The sequence below is a fragment of the Pelodiscus sinensis genome, chromosome 8 (genome assembly GCF_049634645.1).
Source record: "Pelodiscus sinensis isolate JC-2024 chromosome 8, ASM4963464v1, whole genome shotgun sequence".
In the NCBI taxonomy this organism is placed as follows: Eukaryota; Metazoa; Chordata; order Testudines; family Trionychidae; genus Pelodiscus; species Pelodiscus sinensis.
The window spans coordinates 14328895-14341094 of record NC_134718.1 but is presented as its reverse complement, the minus strand read 5'-3'; the positions used below and the strand labels follow the sequence as shown (position 1 = coordinate 14341094).

At 42.1% G+C, this 12200-nt stretch overlaps 1 protein-coding gene across 2 annotated transcripts in view; it reads right to left on the bottom strand.

Moving 5' to 3' along the window:
* Positions 1 to 567: 567 nt before the first annotated feature.
* The window catches only part of TSPAN14 (tetraspanin 14), a 91952-nt gene continuing 80319 nt past the window's right edge, over positions 568 to 12200 (bottom strand). For both annotated transcript variants that reach the window (XM_075934797.1, XM_075934796.1), the window contains exons 6-9: positions 10268 to 10393; positions 7951 to 7995; positions 7156 to 7275; positions 568 to 4920 (exon numbers count right to left, since the gene is read on the bottom strand). In XM_075934797.1, the coding sequence (XP_075790912.1) occupies positions 4849 to 4920; positions 7156 to 7275; positions 7951 to 7995; positions 10268 to 10393 (363 nt within the window). In that variant the 3' untranslated portion in view covers positions 568 to 4848. The remainder of the gene's footprint in view (positions 4921 to 7155; positions 7276 to 7950; positions 7996 to 10267; positions 10394 to 12200) is intronic.

The following is a 12200-nucleotide window of genomic DNA, read 5'->3' as shown; positions in this document are numbered from 1 at the left end:
TGAAAAGCTTGTCATTAAGTACAGGACACTCCCAGGACACTGCCCCTCCCTCTGGCTGGCTCCGCTCCAGCCCTGCTGCTACATGGCTTGGGCTTGGCTCTAGACTCCTTCTGACAGCTGGCTGGGGCTCTCCAGGGACAGAGCTCCCCAGCCGCCATGGCCCTGCTTTTGCCTCTTCTGGCTGGGACGATTCCACTGCTGCCACACTGGGTTGGGGCTCTGCTGCTGCCTTGCTGATTCCCCGCTGGGTCTAGGCTCGCCCAACGGTGGGGCTCCTCGCAGCTGGGCTCCCAACCGGCTCGCACTCCCAGGCACTGGGGCTCTCTGGTCTGGCAACATCCGACATTGCCAGACTAGAGAGTGCCAGATTTAGGAGGCTTGACCTGTAATTCCAAGTGCAGAAGACATTTTTCAAATCAACTATAATTTAAGTGTCCATGTAGCTGGTTTCAGAAGCATAAGGATGTGCAATATCATCAAATGCTGAAATTAACAGACCTGAAGTAAGCATCATGGCAGAGAGGACTTAAAGTCCTTTCTTTAAAAAAAAATCTGATATGATATACATATAATGAATTATACATTTTATTTAAAAATATTTTTAAGAGTTCAAAGATTTAGCCCCAGTTTTTCTATAGTTCATGAATCACATTGAAACTGGTTTTCATCACTCAATTACAATCGTCAACACTGGCAGATCATACAGAGTGCATTTGTGCAACAAGCCACAAGCAACATTGGGGGACAGAGTGTGCAACAGAAAAGTTAACTTTAAAAACATACCAAAACACACTTATCCTAAAAGCACCAGCTCATTTGTTTGTGTTGGCCATCAACAGCATCAATAGAGAATTTAAGCCTCATCAATAAAAAACACTCAATTTACAAATGGCTGGATCCAGGAAGTCCCCCCCCCCCCCCCCCAAAAAAAGAAAGAAAACAGTTTCAGTGATGAGAGATTTAAGTCCATTTATTTTACTGCTTAGAAGACAAAAGGAAACCAAACCAGGCAGGGGAGCAGAGTTTGAGCCATCCTTTTGTGGGCTAGGTACACTGTTAAAGCTACATGCCTAGTTTCTGGAAGAGAAGGGAGCTGCTGGACACACAGTTGAGACTGAGCTGTGGAGCAGCCTCGCAGGATACTGGTGGGAGCACACACCAACCTCCTTGCGCTGTATAAAGGGCTGGTGCTACATAGGAATGTTACAATTCCCAGGGCAGCTGTTCTCCCTTGGGAAGAGGATCACTTGGATATGCTCATCAGGGGCACACAAAAGAATTCTTCTCCTCTTCATGCGTAAGCAGTTGTGTCTCTGTATATAGGAGCATTAAGCAGAGACCAAAGCCCACGGTCACTCATAATGGTGAAAAGTAAATAAGATACAGTATCCCAGAAATAAAATCACTTCCTAGAACAGAATAGCCTCTCATAACCCAGTCCATCAGTTCTGTTTTTGTCTCTCTAAGTTCAGGTCATATAAGCCAAAGCTGGTTTCTATTGTAGTGTGGTGAACTTGGTCTGAATGCTGCCATCGATCTCTCAACTTTAAGCCCTTACGATGATTGGTGGTGGAATGGATTTGAGTTGCTCCTCATTAAGAGTCTAACTATCAAGCATTAAGCAGCAGAAGCCAGGAATCAGAATTTACATATCTCTAACAAGTAAGGCACTGCAGTTTCATGAAGGATGTTCTATTTAGAAGTGTTAGCACACAACAGGCAATGTTCATGTTTCACATCAATACAGGGGGTCTAAGTTTTTGCCAACTATTTGCCACTGCTCTTTAAAATGGATTGTGACAATTTCCAGAGGCACTTAAATGTCTTCGGCTTTTAAGTCACTTAGGCTCCCAAATCGCTTTCATATGTAGGATTTAGGGATTTTTAACAATTCAAAAGCAGAAAAGTGAAAAATGATATCAAAACCCTATTCCTGGTTTTTTGGAAGCATTAGGCGTTATTTACAAGAGCACTGAAGCAGTGTCATAAATATCTGCTATTAGCTTTACAAGTTTACAGTGGTAGTAACAGGAATAAGCACCTAACTGTGAAAAGCTACACTTGAGATTGATGTGGCTTTGCACAGAAAACATGACTGAGGCGACAAAAACACTAATTTGCCATTTAGCCAGTAGAAGGCAGCAGATGATGCAGAGAACTTTGGAGAGTTCTTATACCAGCTCACAACCTCAGCAGGTTTTGAGATAGCGCCAACAAAGCCAGAGATGCTATATTGATATTCCACAGCTAAAGAAATGGCCTGCCGGTTTTATTGGTCTTTCAGGAAAGTGCTAACTCTTCACAAGTTCAGAAAGCTGGAATAGCAAAATCTATTCCCCTCATTGCAATTCTGGCACTACATTTCACAAGCAGAATGCAATGTTTTTAAACTCAATGGGTTACTGTATCATCACAGGTGACGCGCATCAGTTGGCTGCTGTGGCTTGATGCCCGGGGTCGTCTGGCATTGCAAATCAGTATTCTTCGTGGAAGAACTTGAAGCAGTAATTCTAGACATGGGTGTGCCACCTACTAAATGCAAATATCAGCACTGAGTTTCAGGCAGTTGCTGCTGCAATCGACATTGAAGTCTGTGCCATGTTTGCTGTTTCATGGCTCTGTTGAAGCAGTTTCTTTTGTTGTCTCTCCAGCTTCTGCTACTTATTTTTTTTCTTCTTTCTGAAGATCAAAGAAAAAAAAAGTAACAGCATATGCCTGGAGATTTTACCTTCGGGTCCTGCAGAAAAATAAAATAGACAATTGTGTTCTTTGTCGGTCTGTGAGGAAATCAGCCATCCTTAGACAGGCTTCCCTTTCCGGTTCTGTCTCAGTCACTGGCCAGAAAAAGAAATACGAAAGCTCAGCTGAAAGCCACATACAAAATACAGCACTGTCTGAAATCTCACAGAATATCAGAACAGCCTTCTTCTTACGATCAAGCAAGAAAGACCACTTCAGATCCCTATTGATATCACCATTCTTCCAGTAAAATGCTCATTAATACCTAGGAAACACTCAAAAAGTTAAACTTTTTTGTAAAAAAGTATATTCATAAGTTTGGCATTTTAAGAAAGCATCACACTTTGGAAATGCAAGCATTAATGTAATAAAATATAATTACAAAAATATATATTTTACTAGTATTTACCTAATGTTATGCACTGCAAATAACTGCTATCCCTGAAAATAGCATGGCATTAAAAGTAGTGAATAGTTTGCTAGTAAAAACGGCCCGTGGTGAAATTGCCGATGCAACAGCTACTGAAGAAAGAGTCTTATTATGTATAACAGCCTTTACAGTTAATATTACTCTGACTTCTGATTTCACAGACGAATGGTTTGAGCCAGCACAACAGACCAGATCCAAAGTCCACTGACATCGGTGGAAATCTTTCCGTTGGTCTCCATGGACTTCAGCTCAGGTCACCAACTGCAGGAAATGTCATAAGGACTTTATTTCATTCCTGATGTAAACAGGAGCCACACACTTCAATGGGCGTAGCATTCCATTTGGGCCAAAGATCCAAAGCACTGTTCCGGAAATACAGAATTGAGTATTTCTTCAGCCTTACTGGACTCAGCTTTTGGTTAGGAGCGACTGAGCAGTGAAGAAGAAACGGAACAGGAAACAATCCAATTCAGTCAAAATAAAAATAAAAATAAAAAAAGCAATTCTAGTGCACTGCTACACATATGTTATGTTAGCTTTTGGCTAGCTTGGAAAATCCTGAAGGTCTAACAGTTTCTTAAACCTGTTCTTTGATTTCTTTATAGTCTTATAGCAATCAACATTCAAAGATGACAATAAAAAACAGTGCTGTGGACAGGTGTGAAAGAGAACAGATGGAAGGCTAGAGAGCTCTTGACAGAAACAATCGCATATTCAGCGATTGCTTGTTTGGCATAGCATTTTTATGTGTTTTCAGCCAAACAGATAACAGAAGCAATTGCTCTACAAATCAGTGTGAGTAAATGATGAAATCTGTCTTCTCTATAAATTAAAACTATTTACAAAAAGGAAAATATGAATTATCAAATTAAGCGACTTCCATTACTCAAGCATTTACGACCCTACGGAAATATCCACATTCATTCTGGTCACACAGGGACTTTCCCTACTTCTGCAGAGCTGAGGTTCCATCTGACAACTAGGGACTCAGAAATAGTGAAAAACTTTTAATAGCAAGACAGTTGTGATTCCCAGTAATCCAATGACATCACTACCTGGGCTCTCCATTTAAACAGGATGCAATGAAATACTTGGTGTTTTGAGACCACACTACAAAATTTTCAGAATAGAGATTAAATAACTCCTTTTATCATGATCTTAGAGAGTGTCCTAAAGATGAACAATGACCACATGGATGGGATAGGCAAATACCACCACTAAACACAGCTATGATCCACATATTGAATGCAACATTTGCAGTCTCCAGTGATGGTAGCTGGGATCCAAGACAAAACAGTCCCTGCAGCAAATTCTTCACAGTAAGTGCCAGATTTGTAGCAGTTTCCACTTTTGCTCCCTGGAGCCTTTCAATCCATCCTGTATAAGGTATGGGGAATCTCACTCGTCCACAGCGAAAAAGGCTCAGATCTAGTGCTTTGAGTCCTTCCTCTTGGAAAAAGAATCAGATGTTGTGTTGGCAGAAAGGAGGCAGGAGGAGGAAGCAGTGCATTGTTGCTGCACCAGCCTGCAGCAACAGGAGAAGTGGCGTAACATCTGGCTGGGCTTTTTAACCTGGAGTACTGCAAGGCCTGTGCAGGTCTCAGATTTCTTTTCACCTTGATGTCAAATCAATAGCAGTGAAAAGTATTTGTCTTCACAGCTGGTGTCTGCTTTCATCTTCAGAAATGATGACCTGCCTTTACAACTTCAATATCCGAAATCAATGACCTGGCCAGGAAAATCCCAAATATCTAAAGAAAAAAACATACAAAACCAGTAAGCAGGCAGACAGAACACACACATTCAAGATTTCCAGATCATGAGGCTGCTCCGAATAATAAAGAGCCTAATTCTGCCATCCTTAGTTAGGCTCGAATTCTGCAAACATTTAAGCACATGTATAACTCTTCTCAAATGAGCACGCTCATTAAAAGTCGATGAAACTACTCAAAGAGTGGAGTTATGACACGTACTTAAGACACACAGGTCTCAGGAACGTCTCACCCAAATAGCACCTCACTACTCAGTTGGAGTAAAGATGGCATAATCTGCCCATTTAATTTAATTTAAAAAAAAAAAAGAGAAAGAGAAAGAATTTCATGTAACACTTCCAACTGTGATGCACGAGTCATATGAGTATTCCCAGCAATCTAAGAGTCAGATACAGCTAGGTTCCTTTAGTTCTAGCACTTTCCTATCACCTCAGTTACTTTTAGACACTTCAGGCATTTTCATTTTCTACCCAGACCAGTGATTCATCTTGAAGATTTATAAAAATCATAGCAAGGACAGAAGGGTCATCTAGTCTAACTCCCCTGCCAAAATGCAGGATTTGCTATGTCTAAACGACCCAAGACAGATGGCTATCCATCCTCCAGCAAGAGAGCTTCCACAACCTTTCAAGGCAGTCTACTATCCTTACAAGTAGGAAGTTTTAATCTAAATCTGCTATGCAGTAGTTTAAACCCACTACCCTATGCCCAGCCCTGTGGGGCAAGAAAGAACAACTCTTCCCCATCTTTTTATGGTAGCTTTTAAAGTATCCAAAGATTGCTTATCATGCTCATCATTACGCTCCTCTTTGATCATCATATAGCCTGGCACTGTCTCTCATTCAGCCAATATTGCATTTTGAAAGCTTTTCATATGGGCACAAAAGGGATGAAACATTTATTCCAAACTTGAGTGAGAAAAAATTCATATCATTTTGAGCCTTTGACACCTGCAACAGGGACCACTGCTGAGGACAGGTACAAAGGGGGGGTGCACCAACCAGATGACTGCTCCCCCTCCCCGCCACATGATTCCTCCTGGGCTGTCCCTAGTCTGGGGGAAGGCCCAACAGACCTCGCCCCTCCTCCACCTCTTCCTTCTCATTACCACAGATCCCCTCCCCCAAACAAGGTGGCCTGGGAGACAAGCAGGGGGGGAACAACCTGGGATTTGCAGCAGGAGTAAGACCCCCCCCCCCACACACACACACACTCATTGGCAGTGGAAGGAGTCTCCATTTCCCACCAGTGAGTGCGGGGGGGGGGGGGCGGGGGAGTCCTGCCTCCTCCCCTGAGTAACACAGCTGGGAGTCAGGGGAGCAGGGCAGGCTAGGGCTGCATCACTCCTCTTGCTGCTGCCTTGTGCTGCAGGAGTCAGGCCTCCTCCCCCAGCTAGTTCCTCAGGTCACCCACCACCAGCTGCTGGCCCCTTGCCCCTCCCGCACCCTCAGTGTTTGGCAGGCACGTGACCCCTCGTGTTGCCCCCTGGCTTGTAAAGTTTTTATTTTCACAAAAATTGCCATGAATTTTTTTCAAATTACACACACACACACACACACGTCCCGCAACATTCAAACACTTGGGTGTTTTCAATGAAATCAGGCTTTGCTTGAAAATAAATTCTGGGGCAATTGTGTGCATGTGCACGCGTGTTTAAAAAAAAAAATCAGGAAAAAACCTCACAGTTCTTACAAAAAGTTGATCCGTTTTTAAAAATGTAAGAGGAAGTTCAATTTTCTCAGATTACATTTCACTGTTGGTATATCATGCAGTGTAAAATAATCTAAGGAGAAGATCTAAGCACTGAAGGCCTCTAAAGAAGCAGCAAAATGCAGGACAATGTAGCACTGTTCTATCACTATTCTCTAAAGAAGAGACTGTTAAAAATCAGACACTGCTTCTGTTCTAGTCCTAGACTTTTCATGAACACAGATTGACAAATACATTCACTGGTACCAGAACATGTGGTGATTTTATGATATTGATGGGGTGTGAAATTGTAATAAGACCAGCAAACCCATGTTAACTTGCAACAAAAGTACGCTTGAACGTAGGTCTATGGAAATACACAGTATTAGATTTTGATATAATGTTCTCACAAAACCCAAGGATTTCAACATTTATACAATATTTGTCTCCCCTCAACTACCATATAGGCAGAAATTCTGAAGGCTGAAGCTTTTACTGGAGCAGTAGGAGAATGAAACTACTGACCTGTAGCAATGAAATAGCTATGAAGGCTCCTGCAACAATGTAGATGTTCCGGGGCAGCCAAGCTTCAAGGGCAGGGATACAACCCTTGGTGAAAATTGAGTTGTCCCATTGGTTTTTATTCTGGATGGGGGAATGTAGAAGGGGAGGAGAAAACATGTTACTTTTTTTGGCTTATATTTACTATAAACCATGCAGGCAACGTTTCTTTCTACGTGTCTATAGCGGACAGAATTAGTATTTTAAAAAAGAATCCAGAAGTACAAAAACTAGAGACTCGTAACTCAGATCATCTTGAGCTTCATAAGTCAACACGTATTTCTTGTTGTGAATTGACTATTAATGAGGAACACACTTCAAAAGTTCAGATAAATTATCAGAAGCGTATAAACTTATTTAGCATACACTTGAATTTTGAGACTCTTCTTTCAATGACTATAGCCCCTGCCCGACTCCACTGCCAAAGGAAAACACTCACTCTCTTTTCTCCCCCTGTTTCTAGTACAGACAGACCCCCTCTGACAGCGTATAGGAAATTTCCAAGGCAGCTTTTATGCAGGTGATAGTATAGACTGGCACACACATGGTTAGTTGTTCTCATAGAGCTGTAAGTCAAAACTACATTATTGGTCCTGCATAAACATTGACTATTACTCTTAGCTTCCCAAATTTAAAAAAAGGTAGGTCACCATTTAATTTTTTTTGAAAAGTGAGCCAATCTAATTCACCATGTGTTAGGTCCCGCTTCTGAACAACCATCAACTAAAATCACCAACACTGTAGGTAGCAGATGCTCACCAATGCTCTGACGTCATATCCACACTGTGTATTCACAACCTTTTGCTGGGAGGGGAAAAAAAAGTTAGAAATATTAATATAATTCTCACAGCTTGAGTTCACAGGGAGATATCTATCTGCAGAAGATTCATGATCAAACTACAACCAATAGCAACGGAGGGAACTTTTCTATCATCTGTTAATGGTCCATTTAAAAAAAAAAAAAGAAAGCTTATCTTTCTATAAGATCATGAAACGTGCTGAAATATATGGCTGTTATCCTATTACTTATAGGCCCTACACATTCTTGCAAGCCTGTTTCTTCCATCACTCAGCCTTAAGCACCAAGGCCTACTCAAACAAGCTACAGCCCCCTCCATTGTATCACTATTCTGCAGACATCTCTTAACACTTACTTCTCGAAAGAATAATTCTCAAACACCGACACCTTCAAAGACTTGTGTCACTTCAGACAACTTGATGGAGTTGCATGGCCCAAGTCCCATGCAACAACTGCTGAAGGTTTTGGAGAAGGGATTTAAAAAAAAAAAAAAAAAAAAAAAAAAACCCACACAAAACCACACACCAGCCAATTTATTTACATAAGAGTGCAGGGGGTTTTGTAAGCCAGTCACGCTGCCCTCCTTCCCTTTTCAGTGGCATGACTGTGATTGTGATCAGCTAAAAGCTGGACTTCTATAAATAAATAAATAAATAAATAAATAAATAAATAAATCACAAGCTATTTGATTTGGATTATTTTCGTACATTTAATCTACCAAGTAGCCAGATTCTAAAATTCTAACACCCTGAAAATAGGACTTGATATTGAAGTAAGGGTACTAAACACTGAGCCTTAGGGCAGGTTTACACTAGGAAATTATTTTGAAATAACTTATTATTTCAAAATAATAAATCCCAAAATAAACATTTCAAAGTAGTGTCTCCATGCTACGGAGAAGCATCGAAATTAGTCCAAGGCAAACTCCTGTTCAATGTGGATTCACCACCTGGACTTAGAATTCCAGGAAGCACTGGGGAGTAATTACTTTGAATGACTCTGGGGAGTAGTTATTTCAAAATAGCAGCAGTGGAGTGTCCACACTATTGCTATTTTGAAATAACTATTTTGAAATAAACATTATTCCTCATGGAAAGCAGGAGTTATTATTTCGAAATAATGGGCTTGGTAGTGTGGACGCTCTACTTGGGATTTCAAATTAAAGGGTGTTATTTTAAAATAACTCTGTGGTGTAGACCAGGACTTAGAGAGCACAAAAACCATAGAAATTATGGGGCCTCAATGAATACAGAGCTACTTGTGAACCAGAGAAATTCTGAGAATAATTTAAAGACCACGGTTTTGTGAAGGGCGGGGGGGGGGGGAGGGGGTGGAACCATACTGCTTGCTTAATTATAGTTGCCAATTTACCACAATTTGCAATTATAGCAATTAAATGCCCAAAATAGCCTCTTGTGTAAAGAGGTGTTTCACAGTAGCGTATGCCATAAAGAACAGTTGATGGTGAAATCAAACTGAGGGGGACTAATTCAGACAGTTTATTAAAATCAAAACACTTTTGAGAGGGGGGCATCCTTCAAAACTCTTCTGAAGCACTGAGATCCTACAATCCTCATGCTCAACCCAAGTCATAGCCCAGAAAGCAAGTCAGACAGACTGCTTTTGAGCACCAATCTAGCAAAGCACTAAAGTACACAAATCCCACGCAAGCCAATTTGATTACTCAGATTAACTCTACGCCCAGTGAGTCAGTGCTATTGTATCTATCATGGGTTTGATGTAGAATAGTTTAAGACTCTCCCTTCACCCTGGGAGCTGAGCACACAGTTCAGACAGAGGTCCCAGATCCTGTCAGCTTTGGGAACAAGAGATCAGGAACTGAAGGAAACAATGGATTACTAACGAAACAATACTTAAATTCAGCATCCTTGGTCTTAAGGGATACAAAAATAGTTTCTCTGGGACTGATAACCAGTGTCTTTCAGCAACAGACTAAGGTTACTTTAAATCTCCAAAGAATCTGGAACAGAAATGCACAATGAGAGTCTCCAGCAAGAGGAGCAGGTATAGTATGTGTTCTCAGAATCTGTTCCCTCTGTCAGCTTTATTTACTCTTCCTATTTTTTCTTTAGGACTTTTCATACTCTCCCTATTCCCAAGCACGTTTTATTTCCAGGATATTTTATTATTCTCTCTCTTCCACCCAGTCTTTATGTCCCTTCTTTTTAAAACCCTAGTTACAGGATATCCAGGAAGAACTTCCCTTCAAAATTCTCCAATAATAATATAGGAATACAAAGCCAGGAAACAACTCACAGCGGGATCAGGCACACAGCAGGAAAAGGGGACTCCACATTTCTCACGACTTTTACTTTCGGTGCTGCAGTTGAAGTAGATGTTGAGATCCCAGTCATTTGGCCCCTGAGCACCACAGCAATGGTTCTGCAAAAGATGAAGAAAAGGTGCTGTGCACATCATCTTCATAATAGTCCCGTGAGATAGAAAAGTGTTATCCTCTCAATTTGACAGAGAAACCAAAGGAAAGAAGTGAAGTGACTTTGTGACTGTTTCCCCTCCCCCATGATTTATGACTATAAACATGGATAACTTGAAGGTGCTTTAGACAAACTACCTGATGTAACCTATCAATCTTAATGTTACAATCCGCTGGATGTATATGTGTTATTTTGGATACCACAGCCAATCTGGCAGCAGACCTATGTAACTTTGTTCTCACCCACAATTATTTCCAATTTGGGGACAACTTATACCTCCAGATCAGCGGCACAGCCATGGACACCCGCATGGCCCCATAGTACACTTACATCTTTATGGCTGACTTAGAACAACATTTCCTCAGATCTCGTCCCCTTTTACTCCTCCCTTACTTATGCTACGTCAATGACATCTTTATGATCTGGACCCATGGCCAAGAAACACTGGATGCATTCCACAGAGACTAACAACCTACACTCCACCCATCAATCTCAGCCTGGGCCATTCAACACCATTTCCTGGACAACACAGTACAGTAAACTTCAGATAATCTGGCACCTTTAGGACCCAGGGGGTGCCGGATTATCAGATATGCCAGACTATCAGAAGGGGGGGCTGATAGAGTGGGGTGGGAGGGGATGCCACCCCAGACTCCTCATGGCCCCCACTTACGATAGTCCGGCTCTGCCCTAAGCGTCCTTGATTCAGCTGCTGCTGGTGAGTTTCAGCAGCAGCTGAATCGGGGATGCCTGCAATAGAGCAGCTGGGGTGCTGCCGGGTTGGTCCCGCAGCCCCGAGGGGCAGCGCTACGAGATCAACCCGGCAGCACCCCAGGTGCTCTGCTCCCGGCTTCCCCGATTCAGCTGCTGGTCAGTTTCAGCAGCAGCTGAATGGGGGAAGCCTGTCCGGCTGCCCCAGCACTTCCGGGTTCCTGATGGTGCCGGACCATCAGAAGTCCCGGAGCATTGGATGCCGGACTAATGGAGTTTTACTGTAGTACAAATCACTAATGGAAAATTAAACACCACTCTACAGAAAGCCCACTGACTGCTACACTTACCTACATGCCTCCAGCTTCCATCCAGGACAGACCATGCGATCCATCGTCTATAGTCAAGCCCTTAGGTAAAACCGCATCTGTTCTAATCCCACTGACAGAGACCAGAAACTTCAAGATCTCTACCAAGCATTTGTAAATCTCAAGTACCCACCGGGGGAAATAAAAAAAACAAGTTGAAAGAGCCAGACGAGTACACCCAGAAACCATCTACTTCAAGACAGGCCCAAGAAAACCAACACTAGAACACCACTTGTCATCACCTATAGCCCCCAACTTAAACCCCTCCAGCGCATTATCAATAACCTACAACCTATACTGGAACAGGATACTACACTCCGAGAGGCTCTGGGGGACAGACCCATAGTCTCCTATAGACAACTACCTAACCTCAGGAAGATTCTTACCAACAACTATCCAGATATATGTTGGGAAAATAATATAGCGGGGCACAGACTATCCAATAAGTTCTTGGACTGCACTGGAGACAACTTTTTATTTCAGAAGGTTGAAAAAGCTACCGGGGGGGAAGCTGTTCTAGATTTGATCCTAACAAATAGGGAGGAACTGGTTGAGAATTTGAAAGTGGAAGGCAGCTTGGGTGAAAGTGATCATGAAATCAGAGTTCACAATTCTAAGGAAGGGTAGAAGGGAGAATAGCAAAATAGAGACAATGGATTTCAGGAAGGAGGATTT